This window comes from Gossypium raimondii, chromosome 6 (genome assembly GCF_025698545.1).
Source record: "Gossypium raimondii isolate GPD5lz chromosome 6, ASM2569854v1, whole genome shotgun sequence".
NCBI lineage: Eukaryota > Viridiplantae > Streptophyta > Magnoliopsida > Malvales > Malvaceae > Gossypium > Gossypium raimondii.
Window position 1 is genome coordinate 58,049,667 of NC_068570.1, and position 24,397 is coordinate 58,074,063.

Below are 24,397 nucleotides of genomic sequence, written 5' to 3' on the forward strand. Positions count from 1 at the left end.
TGATCAAATTAAAATATAGGAACTAAATATAGAACTTTTGCAAAATACAGAACTAATAGTAAATTTTAACCTAGATTATATTGTTATTCATTATTGGCCTATAATTAGTTTCGATGCATAAATCAACATAAAAATCGGAACTCTAAATTGACACAAGAATGCTTTGAGAGAGTGCAAACTATTTATCTTGATCTCGATAAACATCCACCTAATAATAAGATATTCATAACAAAAATATTAATAAAAATAATAAAATATCAAAATCATAAGTTAGCATCAACATTAAGTTTGATTACATTGGTTGAAACTGATGTACTACCAATATTAATGACAATTGAAGCATTTGTCAAATGCCCATAATTTTATACATTGAAACTCAACTGAATACATAACCTCACATTTATAGTCGATGTGATCTACAAATTCTATATATAATATTACTAAAATTATCAGAACCATAATTTGGCATAAATTCAAACAACCCTACCGACAATCTTATTAATGAGCCTTAATTGGTTGAATGCGATGTACTGCCTATATTAATTACAACTGAACCACGTGTCAAAATGCCTGTTAATAGGGCCAACTTTATACATTTATAACTCAACTGAATACATAAATTCACATTTATATATGATATTACTAAAATAATACTAGCCGTAATTAAGAAAGAAAAAAATTTTAATTAGATATGACACTTTTTAATCACGATTATATAATTAAAAATTCACTAAAGATATATAATATAAATTACATGTAAAATTTTCGAATTCATCTTACCAACTTAGAACTGTGATGAACATCTTGTATATTCATATCCAATATACTAATGAAAGAGATTATATTTATATTCATTTTCCGCCTATAATTAGTTTCGATGCATATATCCTCAATATACTAATTAAATAGATTATATTGATTTTCTTTTGGTAATAGATTATAGGTTAAATTCTGTCATCAGTCTATGTACTTTGTGAAAGTTGTAGATTTAATTTTATATTTTAATTTATCACTTTTAAATGACGTCTTTGAATTTTGCAGAATTTAAAATTTCAGTCATCACCAAACGATAACTATTAAATTCATTCAGTTAAGTTTTTCTATTTCTAAAATCTGATGTAGGAAACATATTATTATATGTGTAATGTCATTTCAACTTGTTATTTTTATAAATTACTCACTAAAAATTCAGTTAATGGATGATAGTTGTAAGGGCTCAATTTCGTCCAGCCCAAAACCAAGAAATAAATAAACAAAATAAAAAACCAAAAAATTAAAAAGTCCAAGTCCATTTACAAAATAATGGCCCAAATACAAAACCCTAACCCAGTGTTACACAATCCCAAGCCCAACTAACTTAAAGTTTTCAGAAACCCTAAAGCCCTAGGGTACCCACACCGCCGCTTCCGCCTCGTCAGTGAACTCGACGCCCGAGGTCTGACACCTCGTCTGCCCTTTCATCGAAATGGCAAGGCACAGCTTTCCAATGCCGTTGACCTTGCCATGGGTACCTACAAAGAGAGAACGAAAAGGACAGAGAGGGAAAACAGTGGAAACAGCAAAAGCAACGAGAAAAAATATAAAAAAATAATTAATATGTAATATATGCCTATAAAAGTCATAACCACGGATTGTAATTTTTAACAATGATACAAGAAACGCTGCCGTTGACTCAGAGTCTCCTTTTGAGCAGGATATGTGTCCAGAGGAACCCTAGGACTCTAAAGGTGATCGAGATTATAACCTACCTCCTGATTTGTTAAGGATGATAGAACAAAATAAGAAACAGATCCTACCTCACAGGACTTTGAGTGTGAGTGACTTATTGTATTCGTGATAAAAGATAGTGGAATTACTCACTGAATTAGGCTCCGCAAACATAGGGAAACTGAACTATGTAAACAAACCTTAGTGTTATTTTTGTTTTGTTTGCATAATTTTTTGCGGTGTTAAGCAGCAGTGGTCACTACAGTCTAACACTTCCAGTGCATTTGTTATTTTAAGCAAACAAGCAACTTGCGGTAACAACAATATTTAATAAAAAAATTCATATATAAAATATAAATATTTTAATAATATAGATATGAGTATTTTAATAAAATTCATATACAAAATTTTATCTTTGAACCCTTTAATAATTAAATTTTATATTGGTCCTCAACACTGAATTTATGGTTTTGCCCATAAATATTAGATATGAATTAGGTTATATTTTAAAAATTACAAAAAAAAACAACAATCTTTTGATTTCAATCTTGTAATTTAAAACAATGTATCAAAGTAGTTAGATAAATATTCATTATTGGCCTATAATTGATTATGATGCATATATCCCACCAATAGGAATACTTATCTATTATTTTTGTATCAGTCATTTGCTAAACTTGATAAATAATAAACTCAAGTGGTTTCTTACAAAGCTTCATATATATTAAGCTCTATTTTACTTTTATTCAATTTCTTTTGTTCTAATGTTATCCTCATTTCATTTTATAAATTATCTGAATAAAAGAACTTAAAGATCCTTACGGATTTCCAGTAAATATCCTCATTAAGTCAACCTCTCCTCCTCATCGGTGTGCTTCTTCTTCTTGGGTTATCAACAGGTTCTGTTCTCCTTTTCTCTGTCTATTGTTTTTGTTGATCGTGATTTGTTCTTGGGTGTGCCTCTCCTCCTCTGGTGTTTTTGCTCCTGTATGTTTTATATTGAAGGATCTTGTTAATTTGTTGCAAAGGTGTCAAGCAAAATGCTCCTGCATGAATAGATTTTGGTCTTAGGTTTGCTAGATCTTCTTCCCTAATCTGTTTAATCGTCTCCCTAATTTTAAACAATCTAATTAGCTTGCTAAAAAATTACAGCCTTGTTCGTCACCTGTTCTCGCGATTCATCGAAGGTAGATTTCTACTCACATTATTGATTGGAAGCTCTAGGGTTTTCTTTTTCTTTTTTTTTTTTCTACTTTCTTGATCTATTTCTTTGTTTCTTTAATTGATTTTTTATTTTTTATTTTGTTCAATTGCTGAGGTTCGACGAATGAAGTAGGATTGAACTGGTAATTTTTGAGCTTAAACTGGCTTTACTGTGTTAAATGGAGCATTTCATTTGATGAAACTAGATTTTGTTAGTCAAAAAAATGAAGAAACATTGAGGAATTTAACTGAAATAATATTGGTTTTTTTCTCGTTTGATTCAATCTTGGCTTGGATTTAATTGAAGTAAGGAAAGTGAAGTTGAATTCAATTATTCGTATCCTTGTGCCATGATAAAAAATGCTAGGAACACAAGAGCGCAGAAAATCGAGTTGTCACCTATTGCATACTGTGAATTTCCATGCTGTGAATTTCTAGGCATTGTAACTTCACCTGTCTGCTGTTGTCTAAAGTTGTGCATTTGTTCAGTACCTAGGCGAAAATTGAGTTGTCACCTATTGCATACTTTAGCTTTGCAGCAATTTTTTGTTTCAAAACGAGTGATGTAGGATAAGGCTTTAGCTTTGCAAAATGTTGTGTGTTTCAAAACAAGTGATGTAAGATAAGTAAGGAGAAGAGATAGACTATTGGGAAAATCTGAAATTGACTGGTAATAATGTGTGAGGAGCAGACAAAATTGGGAGGAAACAAAAGAAATATATAGAGAACATCGAAAAGGAATCAACACAGTAAGGAATCAAACTCAGTGAGATTGATATTATTTAGAATTTTTAGAATCAATTAGCACCTCTCGTATGTATATATTATTTTTGTGTATTAAATAAGAATTACAACCCCATGCGAATGTTTAACATCACCCATCAACGACATTATAAATTATTAAGTAAACATACGTTTATTATTTGAGGTTTACGCATGTACTTATGTTTACAACTTGAGAATTTAATAATGGATTAAATCGGCATAATGTCAATAATGAAATGCATTTTCTAATGAGTATTCGACGTCACCATAAGCCATAAGCCATTTTCATCTTATAGCAATAACACAAGGCATAGCATTGACATATATACTGATATATAAATAAATTTTTAATTTATTGATATATATTATATATCTTTTTAGTCTGTTGCTCAGCTGGAGGTATAGCAAAACAAATGGCAGTGTTCTTCTGCTAGAGTTTGGTTATTTTGCTGAAATTTATTTATTGGGCTAACTTTTTTGAGCTATGAATCTTAAGTCATAATGTGTTAATGATATGGTTGTAAAAGGTTTTTCCACACATAAACCCTGATTTCTAACTTTATCAATCTCTGATTCATGATTCTGATTCTGATTCTGATATGCTTGTTTTATTAAATTTGTGCTGCAGAGATGGGCAAATAGCGTTAGTAGCAATTTTTGTTTTGATGCATGAGAGGTAAATTGAATTGGTGGTTCAATCGTGATTTTACATTCATATGGGTTTTATTCGCAAGTGCCTTGAGTAAACTATTATAGTAGATTGTTTATTTTAAATGTAGTAGTTGATCCTCATATATGAGGGGAAGAGATTAATATATTTTGAATTTGACTTGCTGCATGCAGTAATTCTGTAGCTAAGGAGCGAAAACGTGCTCTAATTCTATGCTGGTTTAAGTAAAGAGTGTTATTAACAATCAATTACATAGGTTCCAAAAAGGAAATATTTTCAATACACATTAGAAAGTCAAACTTGAACACATTAGCTTAACTTGAACACAATTACATAAGTTCTTTCAATATGAAGAACGAGGATTGAGCTTGAACACATTAGCCTAACTACAATGATTAGAAAGTCAAAACCATTCATCTTGTTTAAAGACTCAATTTCCGTTGATGTCGAAATAATCAATTTTAAGATTAAATTTATTAATTCGAGTCATCTAAAAAGTTGAAACGAGAACATCATGAGTGGAATATGGGAGTGAGAAATGAAATTAGTTAGTAATTATATTGATTAAGTTATTATACAAATAATACAGGGAGTAAATTGTAAGGTTAATTAAATGAGGAGATTTGGTTAAAACTTTATGCAAGCCCTTATTGTGCAATTAAGCCAAGGATTAATAAACCATTATTAAATTTAGTTTAGTGGATTGCCATGAAATGATTGGTTGATTGCCACTATTGAAACTTTGAGAAAATATGACCATTGAATTTTCATTAATTATGTTTGATTAAAATGTAAAAATTATAATATTAAACATAATTAGTTACTCATCTTTCTCCACCGAAATCTCTTGAGGAAAGTTTGGTCTCTTATTTCTCATTAATTATGACGGTAGCTTTTTAGTTAAAAGTAAGAAGTATAAAAAATTTGGCTTCAAAAATTTTCTCAAGGTTGAAGATATTGATACTTTTATGTGATGTAAACAATGTTGTTGTTATTATGTGGTGTACTACTTAATTATGCATTTGGGTAATATTAATTTTAGTATTAATTGTGGTTTGGAAGCTAATTTACAATTATTCGATCCTTGTTTTTAATTTTTATAACACAATTACAAATGATTTATTTGACTTTGGTTGTTTTCAATTTATGATGATTAATATTCTAGCTTAATAATTGAGTATTATTATATATTTAATTTGATTTGTTTATTTATAAATAAATCATTGCAATATATGTAAAATAATTTAAAATATATATTTATTAATATGTATATTAAATTTATTAATATATGTAAAAACAGTTTTTCTGGAAAATATTTTCAGGAAATCTGCCAAACAACACAAATTCATCCAAACACTAGAAAAGTAAATCATTTTCTAGAAAAGTAAATCATTTTCCAGAAATCATTTTCCGAAAAATATTTTACTGGCAAACAAACGGAGCCTAAATATATACAAAAGAAGTTATGTTAATATTTATTTTTTATACAATACAATCTAAAAAATTTCACACTTACAGATGCACTCTCCTATACAACCACACGGGTAAAATTTTCGAATTCATCCTACGAACTTAGAACTGTGGTCAACGTCTTTAACCAATGAAACAAACGTTGGGTTCTATATTAATGTCCAATATAATAATGATATACTAATGAAAGAGATTATTATTTTGATGCATATATCCCCAATATACTAATTAAATAGATTATAGGTTAAATTTTTGGTAATGTCGTTGCCATTGGCGTTATCACCTGTCATTTTCATTCAATCATTGGCGGCAAGAATTAAAAAGTTATATTTTTGGGTGTCGTCATTGTTATTGGCTGCACCAATATTTGTACGTGTCCAAAATACCTATAATTTGAGGGGAGAATAGGAAAAAATTTTATTTTTTTAATAGGTAGCGCCATAGCCATCGACCTGTCCATGGGCCGGGTGGCCTGGCCCGGCCCGACTGTCCACCCGAAATATGGGAGGGTTTGGGTAAAAATATAGGCTCGAAATATGGGCTTGGGCAAAATTTTAGGCCCGTTTAAAAAATGGGCCGGGCCTCGGGCAAGATTTTTTTGGCCCGGGCCCGAAAAATATTAAATATTTTTTTTATTTTTAAAATATAATAGTTTTTTTATTTTAAGTTTATTTACTTTCATTTCCTTGACTAGTGTTACAAAATAATAATAATAAAACATCAAGTTTGTTTTACTAATCAAATGTTAGATTTTATTACAACAATTAATATAATTAATACAATTAATAATTTGATAAATTTACTGATCAAATGTTAGATTTTATTACAACAATTAATACAATTAACAATTAATAATTTGATAATTTTATTAACAATTAATTTTAATAACAATTAGTTTTAATTTTATTAAAAAAATAATTTTAATTTTAATTAAAAACGGGCCGGGCTCGGGCCCCATATTTTTTCTTTGGGCCGGGCCTGGGCAAAATCTCAGGCCCATATTTCGGGCCGGGCCGGGCCCGGACCTAGTAAACGGGCTAAAATTTTTTTGTGGGCCCGGCCCATGGACAGGTCTACATAGCCATTGGCGTCACCAAATTTGAATTTTTTTTGTGGTGCCATAGCCATTTGCATCACGCGTGTCAAAGAATACTTAATATTTTTGGTGGTGCCATAGGGAATGGCGTGACCAATGTCAAATGGGGGAATTGATTTTTTTTTTTGTGGTTCCATAGGCATTGATGTCACTCGTATAATTTTTTTCCTATTATTTGTTTTTTTTTTGTGGTGGCATTAACATTGGCGGCACTAAAAGGCTATACATACCCATGCCCTTGATGAAAGATCAGTGTATTTTTTTTTTTTACAATTTTATTATGTTGAAGGATGAAGGGGAGGGAGAAATTTTTTTGATTAGTTTTAGGGGAGGGAAGATAGAAATTTTTAGTGTTGAGAAAATTGTGCAAACAAAACAGAAACAATACAGAAGTTTGTTTACACAATTCAATTTCTCTATGTCTGCGGAGCCTAGTTCAATGAGTAACTTCGCTATCTTTTGTCATAAATACAACAAGTGATTCACACTCTATCACTTCCAAAGTATAAAGATCTCATCTTTGTACCTAAAGACTAGAATACTCATCTCTAGATCCTCCCCCTAAGAACTTGGGTAGTAAACAATTAACAATGTTTACAATTCAATTTGCACTCTCTCACAAAGCCATTCCTCAATGAACAAATTAGAATGCACTCAATAAGTTGTCTTACAAAACCTATACAAGCCTCAAAGTATATATCAGATTCAGCTTGCTAACATAGAATTTAAGTGAATACAAAGTAATTCCTTGGAATTGCTATCACAATCTCAATAATTAAAGTACAATCAATCGAAGATCTGATTTCCATAACAACTACAAGATCTTCATCGATCCTCCATGTTTCAAGGGTTGATTTGATTCACTCAAATCCAATCCAACCTCCAAATGCCTAGGATTGATTTTCCTTAGATGGACCATAATATCTTCAAAAATGCTGAATATAACTAGGTTCAAAGATTTTCTTCATTAAATTGTCAAACCAAATATGACAAGTTTTTAAACCACCTCAGTAGCAGTCTGCAATTGGCTTTGTCAAGCGCCACTCAGCAACTCTCAACTTATTTTGCCTCAACATTAACAATTTTAAGTAATTTTTAGAACATTTTTTTTGAATATTTTAGGTTTTTTTATAAATTTTAATAACTTTTGAATTATATATATTAAAATTTTTTAATTCTTTTTAATCTTTTTAATTTTTAGAATCAAAACCTAAATGACAAAATGGGTAAGCGTTAAGGGTCAAAATTGTTGAATTTTTTAAAATCAAGACTAAAATAACAAAATGTGTAAACTTTAATTTTGTTATTATACTAGCAATTCATCTTTTGACCAAAAGTATTTTAATGGAGTGGCTGCAAATTACAATTGATCTAACGAGAGTGACTAAAACAATAAAAAGAATTGAGGTGACCAAAACTGGAGTGCTTTAAAACTTGGTAGACTATTTAGGTAGTTTACTTTACTTTTCTTTTTTTGTAGTTAAATTTTAATTGAAAAACCTTCTTTCTATTATTGGAATTGAGTTGATCCGAAATAAAAATAATCTTGTAGCTATACCTAACCTGTTTTGGGTGCACCACACATGTTGAATAAGAAGATTTTAGCAAATAGTATTTTTACTTTTTACATAAAATTCAGAAAAATACATACATATATTGAAGTTTGAATCCAAGATACTATAACATCCACCCTTCAACCTTAGATTCCAACCGAAGCTACATCTGATTTTTATGCCAGATTTCAATAAACTTATTACATCATTATTTTTACTCAGATCGTAGGTTAACCAATCTATTGTATATAATTCTCTGATCCATCCTTATAATTCAAAAGCATATATATTTTGAAGGCCAAACATGGTTACGATACTCAGCAAGCGCCCACAGTGGAAAAACATTTCTATATATTGCATAGTGTAACATACAGTTCCTCATGAAGACACCAGCCAGTCCCTGCCATTTTTCATTTGTTCCAAAAACCACAAAATTTGTATATATATAGTTAAATATTTCTTTTCCTTTCCTTTTTTCTAATGATAGATATACAAATATAAAAAGTTACCTGCTGAGGAAAACCACCGTTTGGCAACTGAGAATTTATCAACAATTTTGCAGCTCGATGTAGAGGTGTAGGATCCCTCTCAGCCTATTTAGTAGCATATGCATATATCTTATAGTGATTAGGAAAATCAACACACCAATAATTTTAAAATATATAGAATCTTTGTTTTTGGGTACATTAAGTCATAAAATCATTGTTAATTATATGTAAAGCATACCTGGCCACTAACAATTAAACTCATCATTGCTTGTGCAGTACTTACTAAATTCGATTCTTTTTCCTCAATGGGTGTATATACCTTTCATCAAAAACCAACAAAAATAAAAGTACTTATAATTATATATGTCATTTACGGAGAGAATTAAGTGCGATATGAGATAATGTGTGATTTAGATAAGATATTGATGAGGGTGAGTCGATTATTTTGAAAGTTATGTTATTAATTCTACTTTCAATGGTATTATCTCTTAGAGAAGGTTTTTGTCTCTCGTACTATTGAGACTTAATATGTCTTGAGGGCCTGGTTCACAGAGTTGAAAGCATTCACTTAGTGAGTGGCTGTGCGCTCATGTACAAACGAGGTGCTCCCTGCTCTGCGAACCAGACTCTCAAGGTATGCTAGCTCTCAGAAGAACACGCAAGATAAAACTCTTTCCGGAGACAAAACCTTCAATTGTTGGGGGTTTGGTCAGCTATTCAAGTGACGACACTTCGAAAATTTCTCCCAAATGAGCCGGTCCTCCCTCAGCAGATATAAATCTTAAAATTGTATATTAATTTTGATTTAATACTCATGAAATAGATTCAATTATTTTCATTCTGAATAAATTTATTTATTTGTATGTGTAAAATTATACTAGATTAATATCTGCGTTAATAATTGGTGGAAAGTAAATCATACTTAAAATTTCATATATAGATTAAACAAAAATCTAAATTCATTTATCATATTATATTATACTATCCTTTCAATTAAATGAAGAAAAGAAAACCTTCTTTAAATATTAATTACCTTTTTGGGACAAGAAAGGTAACTCTCTCCCCAACCACCATCTTCTCTTTGGGTTCTAAGCAAAAAATCAACTCCTTTCCGAATAGCCAAGCAATTTTCGAAGTTCTTCCCAGCAGCTTTAAGACCTAAGAGTGCAAACCATGTCCCATAAAAGAAGCAAATTCCCCAATTTCCATACCTACACACACACATATATATAGGAATTATATATCCATCCCATCAAATTTCATGTTTTGAAGAAATGAAAAGGCCTTATTAAGTCCTTACCAAGAACCATCGGGATATCGTATATCTTCAATGTACTTTGCAGCTTTTCTGATGCAATTTTCAATCTCTTGTTCTCTATGCCCTGGGTATAGTTTCTTGAAAAGAACTAGTGCCTGGATTGAAGATGAAGTGCACTCTACATACCTGGAGTTTTACGTTTGTTTTTTTTCTCTCCTTTCATTAATATATAATTTTATAAATTGGTTTCTTTTACATTAGATAATTAATGAAATTTATTAACGGAAAAGGTGAGCTTCTTACTCATATTCTTTAACTAGATCCTCTAGAAACTCGACTGGATTTAGCCACTAAAAAGATAATTTAAGGTGAAAAGTTATTGATAGCAAATGTAATGACATATATATAAAGACTAATCCAAAAATTGAAATAGTTATTACCTCCCACCAGAATCCACCTCCTGCTGGCTCCCAAGCTGAGAAACCACCATTTTTGCTCTGCAATAATTTGTATCATAGAATATACTTAAGACCAAGATATTCATCATATAAGGACAAATTAAGAGAAGGCTTGACATCAGAAAATGGTAAATTTACCATAGAGATTCTTTAAATTTTATCAAATCATAATAATTTATTATTTAATTCTAAAATTATACCTTCCCCCACAAAAATTATTATTCATTTTTTTGGTTCCGCTAAAGTCCCTATTGGTATTACAATCTATACCTGTAAAGATAGAAGAACATTGACAGCATCATAGACATGCTCTCTTTCCATTTTCTCACCAACCATTTCAGGTGCCATCATTGAAAAAGATAGGCAACACTGCAAAAACATTTAACTGTTTTTTAAGCAATAATTTCCAATTGCAAATTTGTTTCAAAATCAAAATGCATTGTGTTTAATTGTAACTAAAATAAAATTACCTTTAAACTTTCTGCAGTACAATCAGAAACTTGCCATCCATGATCGCGGTCAGAGAACGTCCATGATCCTTTAGAAATATGTCTAAACATTTTTTTAAAATCTCCCGGAGGATCATCCCTAACCTTAAAATATTCAACCAAATCTTTCAACCGTCAATTCTAAGCAGAAGATTGGAGAAATTAAAATAGAGGTGAAAAAGAAACCCTAAACATTAAACCTGTGAGTTTTTTAAGAAATTGTGCCCCTTCATCAATGTAGGTCCAATTTCATTAGATAAATTGCTAGCAAGCAAAGCTTGGAGAACCAGACTAGCATCCCAAACTTGACTTCCAAAGCTCTGCATAGTGAAATATTGAAAATATACGGTAAAAAGAAGTCTATATATTGAGCAAATTGATCCCTTTTTAAAAAAAGAAATTCAAAGTAAATTAAGTTTGATCAATTTCGAAAATGAGCAACTAAGGATAATTAATCACAACTTTAATATTTTTCGTCAATTGTACATATATTTTACTGGTATAATAACAAATTTAGCCCATAACATTTACACATTCGGACAACATTTTATGCCGAATATATAAACTTCGAGGGCTAAACTTGTTATCATACCGATTAGAATTATGTACAATTGACTGGAAACATTGACGCCATAATAAATTTTTCTTAGTTGCCCCCTTTCAAAAATTGCTCAATTTTAAGAGCTAAAGTTGTCATTATGCCAACAAAAATATGTACAATTGACAAAAATATTAATATTGTGATTAATTATCCTTAATTGTTGATTCTCGAAATTGATAGGGACTAAATTACTTTAATTATTTTTGGAGAGAAATTAATTAAATATTGAAATTTTAATTAATTCAACATTTATAGTGCTTTTATAATTAGCAAACCTGCATCTTTATTCCATCTTCTCCAACCCAAACATAGTCATCAACCCTAGAAAGATGCTTCTTAAAGGGAATTCCATTTGGATCTTCAACCCAACAAGCTAGCATACATAAAGGCTGCCCAATGTATTATCAAATTTTAATTAGTTAATAATTAGCAAGCACTATATATATAATATTCAAAATCAACTCTAATTGAATTGGGTTACCTTTTCCACACATCCAACAGTAATATATTGACTGCTTTCATCTTCATAATGAATGAGATCCATTGTTACTTTAAGAGCTTTTTCTCTTAATTTATTAAAGGGCCAACAATTAAGGAGAGGCTCTGAAAATATGTAAAGGCTATCCCAAAGCAATATTTGAAGCCATGTATGAGGGTAATGAAGATCTTCCTGCATGCAATGTATACAACATTTTTTATTCATTTACATTTTAACTATAAATATTGTGTCAAACATTATGATTATAAATTTTACCTTTGCACATAAATGTCGCTTTGTACTCCAATCGATTTCATTATATGGTTCAATGTGGAGTTCTTCTCTTAATTGTGAAATTAGAGGTGTGATTGGACCCACAAATTTTCTTCCATACAAATACGACATTGGCATGTACGTTAATCGACAGTAACAAAACATCTTTGCTGCATTAGAATATCATCGTCATTAAGACGTATGATAAACTCAACGTATCTTATCTTGCATTCTGATTTAATATCTAAACGATTAAATTTAAAATAAATCGATATTGAAATTATTCAAAATCTATAATTTTAATACTCAAAATAATTTAATTCACTTAAACAATATACAGTCAACAGGGCAAATTTAAAAATTATTTTTAGGAGGCGAAATTAAATTGTAATTTTATAATAGTAAAACTGTAATTTTAAAAGATTAAATCAAAATTTTATCATTTTAGGGAAGTTAAAGTGAAATTTTACCTTTATTAATTTAAAATTTTAAAAGACCAAAATATTCTATTTTAGGGACCTAGGCCATACCACCCCTAGGTACTTGCCTAACAGTCAATATATATTATACATATTTTGAATTGATCACAAACAAATAAACATCGTAAACCTGGATGAACGGGAAAATAAGAAGGAAAGAGCCAAAACTCCGGAGGCATTGGATGGCAGCCTGACCATTCATAAACACCCAGTATCTACAACCAAATTAAATAGAAGTATCAAATATATATAATATAAAAAGAATTAAGTTTGATAGTAAATATTGTTGTAAAAGAAGAAAGATGACATACTGAAAGCCAAGTCTTCCCCCAAGAAGAAATAGTAGTGACACCCCCACGATCAAGAATCCATTTTCGGCCTCTCTCACAAGCATTATTGAGGCCACCATCAGGTCCTACTCCCAATAATCGCATACAAATGTAGTTGAGAGCTGTGCAAAACATGGTGCTGTGACCCCCTATGTATAATCCCCATCCTCCATCCTCATTCTGCCATTCAAATCCAAATTTTAATATTTATTAATACTTGTCCACAGTTTAATGCGTATACACCTAACCATATGTTATATATACTCAAATGAAGAACAAAGACACCCTTTGTTTACTTAGAAAAAACAAGATCAAATTTATAACCTGATGACAATAAATGTAACGGAGAATTTCTTTGCGATGTTCTGCAGAGAATATAGTATTGAGATGTCCTGTGATATATAATGACATGACCTGCAAAGATTAGGATAAGATTTGCATAAAAATTTGTGATTTTATGCAAGGAAAATTAGAAATAATATATATATAATATGAATAAAGGGAAAGGAATAAGAGGAATGACCAAAGGAGGAAAATAAAACATGGGGCCAGCATTCTCAGCTGGCCAATGGCCATGTATTGATTGTAGAGCTGAAAATAGGTGCACACTTCTCTTCACTGCTGCAGTTGTAGCTTCATATGTCACTTCTTCTCCATCCTCTATCTTCGGTTGGGGAATGGTTTGTTTCATCTTTTTTTCCCTTAGAAACTGCATTCAACATACATGATTTAGCTATAATGAGTCTTTCTAGGTATTTTTCATCCAATTTTTAGTATGTAAATTGATTGAGAAAATGAAAAGAAAGATACATTTTACTATTATATATATCATAATTTCTACAACTGATTTTTTTAATCAAATTATCCCAAGTATTCTCAAGATTTCTCAAAGCCTAGCCCCTAAGTTTAGACAAACCGATCGAGATGTATTTTCAATTAGACATTAACTTATAATTAGTTTCAATATAAATCTATACAAGTAATTATTTGGTAAACTAGAGACGAAAATTTTAACTTCACAAGCGGGATTAAAATTTTATTATGTGTCTTTAAATTGTACTTAAAAAAGTAAATAAATAGATTAAACGTGTGACAAAGTCTCAACTCCACATGGGGAATTAAAAGTGTTCATCACATGCGTATCAAATAATTACCCAATACTATAATGTTGATTATAGCTATAAAAATATATAAGTTAAGAAAAGCACTAACTATTATCTTAACTTATACAGAATGTTAATTAAAACTCTTGTCAAACACTTATTTAACACGAATTCAAACCGTGTTATCTCATCCCATCCTAAATATTTTATAATTAAAAAACAGAGCATGAATAGGTCAGAAAAATAGATTAATGTCTTATCTATATACCTTTATATAAAAGGAAGGCCAAGAAGAACTTCCTCTTGTCCTTTGTCGACAAGTGGCACACCCATCATGAAGTTCTTTTCTAATTTTAGTTTTATATTATAATTTTTATAATTTAATTTGTAACATAATTTAATGACTTTATTTTTATAATATTATTAGTTAGTCTAAATAATTAATATTTTAATTTTTGATTAAAATATTATGTTATTATATATCATTTAAATATTCTAGAAGTACTAAAGAATGAAATGTGACTTCTTATTTCTTCTAGGTTACAATATAAAATAATGGCCAAATTTCAATTTTGCAAACTATACTAAAACTCGAGATTTAGTCTATATATTTTAATTTTGATACAATCTGATCCTTCTATTTTTATGATGACATTAATTAGTCTAAATAGTTAATGCTATTAACTATTTCAATCAAAATACTACCATCATTTTTTCTTACGAACACGAGTTCAACAAAAAAATATTTTATCATAATGAATTTGAATGGATGTTTTAGGAAAAATTCTAATCAGTATTTATAAAAGAAATTTAATGGTGGAAACAATTGAACCTCAAATTTTAAATCCAAAAAGTAAAGAATTATATTCCTAAAAAGAAAGACTAAATTCCAAATATAAAAGCATATAAAATTTGAAATAAAATATATTTTAAACTTTAATTTTTATTTTATAAATTAATATAAATAAATAATTAACCAAGGCAATTTAGATATAATTTAATTGTGCTGATTATTCTCGCAGAAAATTCAAATGTTCCTCTATTTGTTTATTTTTGCTTTTATGAATTTAATTGTTTTGTCTTTTCAAAGAAAACTTTCCAGTGCATTTAAGCCTCCCTTTCCTGTCCAGAATAAAACCCTAATCAAGCCTCCGACATATCTTCCTCATCCGTCACTGTCCCCATCAACCCAAAAGACAGATTGTACAGTTCACAAAAATCTCATAAAATATAAAAATGCAGCCTCTCTGACCAGTGAAGACGATGAGTGTTAGTGTTTTGTTCAGCACCATAGTATTATCATACAGATGAAACGTGTTGCAACATTAACTAATTTTCCTGCACCATATTTGTAAGTTAAATTCCCGATGTTTATCGAATAATACGTGTTATAAATCCATCGATCTTGAATAGATATAAAAATTATCAAGTTTGACGAAATTTGATAAACAAATTTATTGAAGTTTGAATAATTCAATTATATTTAGAATCGAACTCAGACTTAAAAATAAATATTTCATCGAATTCCAAATTTTAAAGTAAAACAGAAAATGCTTTAATTGAAATTAAATATCAATTTTCATCTTCACCAAACATACCTATAACTTTTCCAGTTCAAAAGAATGTTTGATGAAATAGTATCACTTCAATAACTCTTTTAACAAAATCAATTAGAAACACCGAATTATTATTATTTTAACAACTTAATCCTACTTTCATATTATTTTAGTGTTATATCCAGGCAAAATGATATACCTGCAATTGCCATAGGAGATCAGAACTAGGCTGAACATTGAACCGATTTTTGTAGAAGTTAAGACGAGCTTCTTCAACCTCAGCTCGTTCTTCATCTGTGCCTGCATTTGGATCAAACTTCCATGTTTGTCTTCCCAGAAAATTGTTGGTACTGTGAAGGTAAGGATCGTTGCCACCTTCCCCTATCTTAAGCCTCCACATTTTCTTTCTTGAATTGTAAGTGATAGTGATCAGCTTATCACTAAATAATTTTGCGTTTCATAGATAAATGGAGAAAATAGGAATGAAAATATGGTTACTAAAAACCTCCCACTTATATAGACGTAAAGACAACTACTACTATTGCCATTATTAAATGAAGGGCAAAATTTAAGCTGGAGACTTTTATGGTCTAATAATAATATTTTTTAAGAATTTTCTTTTGGTATTAGTCATATCCGTTTGTCTTCGAAGTTGAATTTACATCTCTTATTGATAATACAATGTACTCTACTATAGCACTTAATCTTGTGAATGAAAATTATTATTTTAACATTAAAAATAAAGAGGGTGCTCCATGCATAAGGCATGGTGTGGAAATTGTAGTGTCATTTGGGGAGAAATGAATAAGAGACTAATTCTAGGATTAGGGTGTAAGGGCCAATTTTGTCTAGGCCCTAAACAGAAACCAAAAAATACAAATACAAATACAAATTAACAGTCCCAAAGTCCAATTACATATCAAGCCTAAAACAACAACCGTAACCCAAAATTACAAGCTTAGTAGCCCGGAACGCTTAAACATTTTTCAGTAAAACTAAAACCCTATTATGGCTATAAAAGCCATGACGATCAATGTAAAAGAAAGAAGAAACGATCGGATACAAAAAAAAAAAAAAACAGGGAAAGAAATAAAAACAAGATTTTTAAAAAACATAAATGTAGTCTTTTATTTTTTTTTTTTTTTTGGTTTGAAAAGATATAATAAATACATAATAAAAAAAAAAAGAGGGAGAGGAAGGGTTCTCACCTGTCGTTCCACCTTCCGCCGCTATCCAGGACAACCTCCAGCACTTCGAATATCTCAGAACCCATTAGGGTTCTGACAAGGGTTTGGAACGTGGCAAGACCGAAGGTTTTTCTTCGTGTTTCTTTTTCTTTTTTTTCGATTTCAAAAAAAATATGTTTGGTTTAGATCGGGATTTTTAAAAAATTTAAAAAGGACTAAAAACATTTTCATTTTCTCACCACAACAAAGTCACGACGAAGGCTCACCGATGTCTGGGCTGGAGGTAGGAAAAGACGAGAGAGAATGAAAGAGCTCTCAGTTTTTTTTAAAAAAACAAAAATATAATTCTTTTTTTTTAGGTTTTTCGACTTATATAGGTGAGGCAAAACGACATCGTTTTGGCCAATGTTCATAAGTACCAAAATGACGTCATTTTGATACGACCCGATCGCTGACCCGAGACCCGACCCGAACCATGCAAGATCCGCACGTTTTTGACATAGGGGTCTAATTTCTCTATGGGTCCTTTCTATTTTACAGTGAGTTTCAATTAGGTCCTATTTTATTCTTTTATTTTTTAAATTTGACCACTTATTTTTATTTTATTTTTATTTTGGTCCTTGGACCATTTATGGGAAATAGACATCCTAAATGGTGTCATTTTGAAGCCGACCCGGAGACCTTACCCGATTCGTCCTAATATCCACGTGTTTTCTTGGCATTGGTTTATTTATGTCCCTGGTATCTACGCTTTTGGAATCATTTTCAATCTGGTCCTAATTCTTTTTTCTTTTAGATTGGACCATTTAATTTTATTTCATTTTTAATTTAGTCCCTTGATTTGCCAAAGGGAACGGCATGTTTGGTAGGGTTTGGGATATTTTCCCAGTTAGTCCCTTATCCTTTTCGCGCATTTCGCTTTGGTCCTTTATTTTGTTTTACTATTTTATTTATTTTATTTATTATGTTTTATACTTGTAATTTTATTTAAATTTCAATTCAGTCCCTCATTTATTTAATTTTAGTTTTTCATGAAATTTTTATTATTATTTACTTATTTATTTTTATTGCAAATTCAGCTTTTCATTCAATTTTTTTACTATTATTTACTCATTTATTATTGTCTTACTTCTTATTTTTCTTAAAATTGATGTTGTTCATACTTGTACATTTTTCACTCATTTAGTTCATTTTTCGCTCGTTATTTATTTATACATATTCTCATATTATTTATATTTACATTCGTTATTAAGCATCTTTCATTTTATTTGTTTTAAATTACCTTATTTATTTTATCATTATTATGATTTGATTATTAATATTATTATGATTATTATAGTTACATTAGTACTATTATATCATTCTCTTATTTATTTGTTATATATCATACCCATATAGTCATTCTATATTATCTCATCATTACTACATTATACGTTATGTTTAAGTATAATTGGTCGTCTTTATATTATACCCCAAGTAAGATAAATATATATTGTTTTAAATGTTACATTTGTTATTAGTTAATAAAGGAAATTTTAAAATTAAGGCAATGTCCCGTATTTGGAGATTTGAGAAGTCATGCCCTAACTTACGGGGTTCGACTTTCTCCTTGAACTTAGATAACCGGACATCCCTTTTAAATTTAAAACACGTGAGATTTAAATAGTAATTAAATAAAGAGCAAGCTTATTTTTGAGGATTCGAGATGCTGTGTCCTAACTTACGGGATATGACATTTTTGTTACCTCGAGATAAGAGGGTCTCTTACACACGTTTAGATTTATTCAAGTGATTTTAATTAAGAGCAACGTTATACAAAGTAGGATCATGTTTTTAAATTCTCTTCAAATTTTCAATTCTCGACACTAAGACATCAAGTAATCTCACCTTTTGTTACTAAATCATAAAGATTTCAGAGTATAATTAAACATTCATACATACATAATTCAATTATATAACAAATTAAATATGTTCGTACCACATGAACTTACCTGAAAATCAGCAGCAAGTTGAACTACAAGGACTAATCAGTAATTTTCTTTTCCTCGATAAATAAAGGTTCCTAAAGTTTGTATTTTATTCAATTTAGTCCCTAAAATTGAAATTGTCATAATTTACAAATTTGAGTTTTTATTTCAAAATCAATCTCAATTACATCCTTCTACAACTCTTTAATATCCATATTTATAGAAATTTCATGCCAATTTTGATTTTATTACACTTTAGTCCCTATGTTCAAAACTAACAATTCTCGCCTTATAAATTAGTCATTTTTCATATCTAAGCTAAAATATAACAATTTAGCACCAAAAGCTTCAAGAATTAACAATGAAAACTTTAACAGTTTCACAAATTGATATACGAGCTAACTAAATCAAGCACCCTAAACCTCAAAAATATAAAAATTACAAGAAACAAACTTGAAATGGCTTACCAGGGACCAAAGCTTGAACGTGACGAAGGATTTTCTCCTTTCTTACATTCGGGTTTTGAGAGGAAAAGATGAAAGAATGATTGTTTTCTTCCAATTTTTAACTTATATATTTAGTTTAAGTTATAATTAATTCAATTAGCAATTATTTAAATAAACATAAACCTAATTAACAAACTTGGTGGATGTTAAGTGTCATCCACCACCGTTTAACATTTTAAAGAAGGTTTAATTGGTCAATTCATCCTTCAATTAATTAAAAATTTACAGCGATTAACTTTTACTACTTTTACAATTTAGTCTTTGTATCTTAATTCGGTAAAATTATCAATTTAAAACTTAATTCACCAAAACCATAACTCCGCAAATATTTAATAAAATATTTACAAACTCGATTCTGAAAACAAGATCCCAATACCTATTTTTCAACACCACTAATTTTAAAATGATTAAACTTGTACCTTAAATAAATTGAAGTCAATAAAATTCCTAAACCAAAATTTAATAATATACTAAAATAGACTGGTGTTAGGAGCATTAAAGGTTTTGGTTTGAATCTTTCCCACCAGCATTGCTTTTTTTCTTCTCTATAGCAGCTATTGGATTTATAGATTTCTTTACATAAAAACATTTAGTATATTTTAAGGCTTGGATTCGATTCTAGCTGGGTTATGGAATATTTTTCATAACATTGTTTGGGTTTAGGAAATAATTAAGAATAAAAAGTGTAGACGTATTATGAAATAAATAATAAAGAGAGTAAAATAATCAGAAATAGGAGAGTAAAGAGAATACAATTTTATTTATCAATAGGGATGTATATAATACTTATAGATATAAGAAGTATAAATTACGTAGAATTCTACTCTTAATGAACATTAGAGTTTTCATATATGTCAAACTTATCTTGATTTTGATCAACATCCACTTAATAATAAAATATTCGATAAATTTATATCAAATTAAATTAAAATAATAATATCAAAACCGCATAAATTCAAACAACCTTACCAACAATCTTATGAGCCTTGAACTGAACTATCAACCTTCACTTTCATTACATTAGTTGAATGTGATGTACTACCTATATTAATAACAATTGAAGCAGTTGTCAAATGACCATTAATAGGGCCAACTTTATACATTTATCACTCAACTCAATATATAATATTTTTGGTAATAGGTTATAAGTTAAATCCTGTCATCAGTACATGTACTTTGTGAAAGTCATGGATTTAATTCTTGTAATTTAATTTATCATTTTAGTCTTTGAATTTTATAAAATTTAAAATTTCAATCCTCATCAAATGATAACTATTAAATTCATGCACTTAAGTTTTTCTATTTCCAAAATCGGATGTGGGAAACATGATATCATATGTGTAATGCCATGTCAACTTGTTATTTTTACAAATTGCTCACTAAAATTCAATTAATGGATGATAGCCATTTGTGTCAGGTTGAAATTTTAAATTTTGATGATATAGGGACTTAGAATAATCTAATATAAGATTAACAATTGAATTTAGCCAAACATATTTAACTTCTATTGTTTGGCTCTAGACTAAAATTTCAAATTTTGAAAACTACAAACACTAAAATTAACTAATTCAAAAAGCACAAACATTTGTTATTACTTAATAAAGGAAATTTTAAAATTAAGGCAATGTCCCGTATTTGGAGATTTGAGAAGTCTTGTCCTAACTTACGGGGTTCGACTTTCTCCTTGAACCTAGATAGCCGGACACCCCTTTTAAAATTAAAACACATGAGATTTAAATAGTAATTAAATAAAGAGCAAGCTTATTTTCGAGGATTTAAGATGATGTGTTCTAACTTACGGGATATGACATTTTTGTTACCTCGAGATAAGAGGGCCTCTTACACACATTTAGATTTATTCAAGTGATTTTAATTAAGAGCAACGTTATGCAAAGTAGGATCATGTTTTTAAATTCTCTTCAAATTTTTAATTCTCGACAATAAGACATCAAGTAATCAACTAGGTACCAATTTTGGGCGTCATGAAGGTGTCAATCCTTCCTCGCGCATAACTGACTATCGAACCCATTTTCTAAATTTTGTAGACCAAAAATCATTTTTTAGCAAATCAAACCTTTTATTAAAACGATCAAATTACGAGGTGATTCGATCACAACTCACATAAAAAAGGATTGGTGACGACTCTCACTTTTGTTTTTAAATAAGTCGATAAAAAAAGAGTTTCGACATAGGGTCCCTCCTATTTTGTTATTTATGTGATCAGGTCTCTATCTAGGGGTGTGCATTCGGTTAACCGACCGGTTAACTAACCCGAAATAACTATAACCGAATTAACCGACCTTCTAAAATTTTTAACCATTAACCGAACCGAATTTTTTTAAAAAAAATATTAGTCAAACCGAAATTTTTTCGGTTAATTAGGTCAGTTAACCGAATTAACTAAAAATTGTATGGTTTTTATTTTTGGTTAAAAATTAACCGAATTAACCGAATTACCTGAATTACCCGAATTGAATAACTACATAATTAAAAATATTACATAATTCTTGAAATCAACACATAATTGAAATGTAAGTCTTTAATATTCTCCATTTATATTCATTTCTTCTCACCAAAAAATCTCCATTTGCATTAAACCTAAAAAAAAAAACATGCGTAATTGGGTAGAGACTTAGAGTTAGACTTTAGTTTTATTTTTATTAGGTTGATAATTGGGTAGACTTTAGTTTTAGTTTTATTCGGTTGGGTTGGATAATTTTATTTATTAATTTTTCGGTTAAACCAAAAAAATTCAATTAACCGACTGATTAACCGAATTCGATCGGTTAACCGAATTTTTTCGATTTTACCCGAATTATGCACACCCCTATCTCTATGTGAAGCATTTAGCATTTTCTGTTGGGTCCATGTCTTTGACTAATGAATTTATTTTATTAGATCAAAATAAAGTATATTTTTTGGGAAAAAAAAAAAGAGATAAAATTTATGAATTATTAGAATGATAATAATTGAAAAAAATATTAATTTAATATTTAAAACTATATTTACAATTTTAAATTATAATATCTCCAATTTTTGTAATAAACTTGTTATTAAATTTGTATTAAAAGAACAAATTTTATAATAAATTTCCCACCTAAAGTGGGGCAATTATACTATTATCCATAAAAGGAAGGTTCGTGTCCTTCACCTATCATGATTTTTTTGGTTAAATTTTAACTATGGTCTCTCTACATTCTTAAATTTTATATTTAATCTCTATGCTTTACTTTCTAACATAATTTAGTCCCAATATTTTTTCTAATAATTTTATTAATTTGTCCAAATAGTTAATATTATTAACTTTTCGATTAAAATGTCATGTTAGTATATATGATTTCAATGCTCTAAGAGTCTAGACTGACACGGCTTCCCAATTCTTTTAAGTTTGTGTTGCTTTTGTTACATTATAAGATAATGGTCAAATTTTAATTTTAGCCTTTATACTATACTGAAACTTGAGATTTAATCTATATATTTTAATTTTATCCCTTTACTTTTATAATGTCATTAGTTAATCTAAATAGTTAAAAATATTAATTATTTCAATCAAAATGTTAAGATCAATTTTTTAATATTATTATTTCAACAAAAAATTACTTTGTCATGACAAGTTCAAATGAGTGGTTTTTCAAAATAATCCTAATTAGTATTTGCAACATTATTTTTATTATTATTATGTAACTACCAAGTGAATTTTAAATAAAAGGTAGGGCTAAATTGAAAAGGAAAACAATTAAACAATTAAATCTACAAATATCCCAAAACATAAGAGCTTCTTTCCTCAATACTTCCATCTCTAATTAAAATTAAAATAATAAGCAAAAATATATATTTATATTTAATTAATTAAAATACTATTATTATTTAAAATCAACCTCTACATAATTTATTAATTAGAATTAAGATTTGATTTATTATTATTTAAAATTCAATTTTAATTTTATATTTAAATAACAGTTCTTGTTATGCATATCTTCACCTATATAATTTTAATTAATAATAAAATTAATTATTCTAAATTTACAAATAATATATAACTTTGAAACAATATTAGTTAGAAATTTTAAATATTTAATATTTTATAAAATTAAATTTAGATACATTGATATGACGTTATTTTTTATTGTTAAATTTTATTACTTTTATAAAACTCATATATAGCAGACTGTGTGATTTAAATATTTTAAATATTTAAATTTATAAATTATTGATATTATTTAAATAATGTTTTATGTAGAAACGAGGGGATTACTTTCTTAGCAAATTGAAACTGTGGCTAAAAGTATGTTTGGAATTGTGGCCACAATTTCAACCACGAAATCAAAAGTGCAAAAAAAAGTAAAGATGAACACCAAGATTGTTTATGTAGTTTGACCTCAGTTTACGGCTCCGTTTGTTTCACTGAAAATGACTTCCGAAAAATGATTTCTGTAAAATGACTTACTTTTCTAGAAAAGCTAATATTTCTAGTGTTTGGATGAATCTGTGTAAAATATTTTCTTTTGTTTGGCAGGTTCTTTAAAAATATTTCATAAAAGTCGTTTTCAATTAAATAAACATACATTTGAGATTTTTTATTTTTCATTGTTTAATTGAGTTCAATTTATATCTATAATTTTATATTTTACATTGTTTTTACATATATTAAAAATATTTTGTTAAATTTAGGTTCATTGCAACGATTATTTTTAGTTACATGACTACCAACTAAGTATTTTTTTATTTAAAATGTGACATTAACAAAATTGACAAAAAAATC

The 24,397-nt window shown here is 28.9% G+C and overlaps 1 protein-coding gene and 1 long non-coding RNA gene across 13 annotated transcripts in view; one reads left to right on the forward strand and one right to left on the reverse strand.

Moving 5' to 3' along the window:
* LOC105772660 (lupeol synthase) overlaps positions 1 to 19,736 on the reverse strand; it is a 70,056-nt gene extending 50,320 nt beyond the window's left edge. The window contains exons 1-21 of one of the 12 annotated variants that reach the window (XM_052632708.1): positions 19,597 to 19,712; positions 17,402 to 17,439; positions 17,184 to 17,310; positions 16,175 to 16,382; positions 13,840 to 14,025; positions 13,641 to 13,730; positions 13,299 to 13,496; positions 13,118 to 13,202; positions 12,512 to 12,678; positions 12,239 to 12,427; positions 12,033 to 12,146; positions 11,357 to 11,476; positions 11,139 to 11,261; positions 10,939 to 11,037; positions 10,651 to 10,707; positions 10,514 to 10,560; positions 10,253 to 10,396; positions 9,986 to 10,163; positions 9,191 to 9,271; positions 8,974 to 9,057; positions 8,511 to 8,864 (exon numbers count right to left, since the gene is read on the reverse strand). In XM_052632708.1, the coding sequence (XP_052488668.1) occupies positions 8,739 to 8,864; positions 8,974 to 9,057; positions 9,191 to 9,271; positions 9,986 to 10,163; positions 10,253 to 10,396; positions 10,514 to 10,560; positions 10,651 to 10,707; positions 10,939 to 11,037; positions 11,139 to 11,261; positions 11,357 to 11,476; positions 12,033 to 12,146; positions 12,239 to 12,427; positions 12,512 to 12,678; positions 13,118 to 13,202; positions 13,299 to 13,496; positions 13,641 to 13,730; positions 13,840 to 14,025; positions 16,175 to 16,382; positions 17,184 to 17,248 (2,361 nt within the window). In that variant the 5' untranslated portion in view covers positions 17,249 to 17,310; positions 17,402 to 17,439; positions 19,597 to 19,712 and the 3' untranslated portion in view covers positions 8,511 to 8,738. The other 11 variants (XM_052632705.1, XM_052632706.1, XM_052632709.1 and 8 more) reach the window with 11 other exon arrangements.
* On the forward strand, positions 2,244 to 4,593 carry LOC128041910 (uncharacterized). Its single transcript, XR_008196947.1, has 2 exons — positions 2,244 to 2,894; positions 3,026 to 4,593. It is a non-coding gene; the product is annotated as an uncharacterized LOC128041910 (long non-coding RNA).
* Positions 19,737 to 24,397: the final 4,661 nt, after the last annotated feature.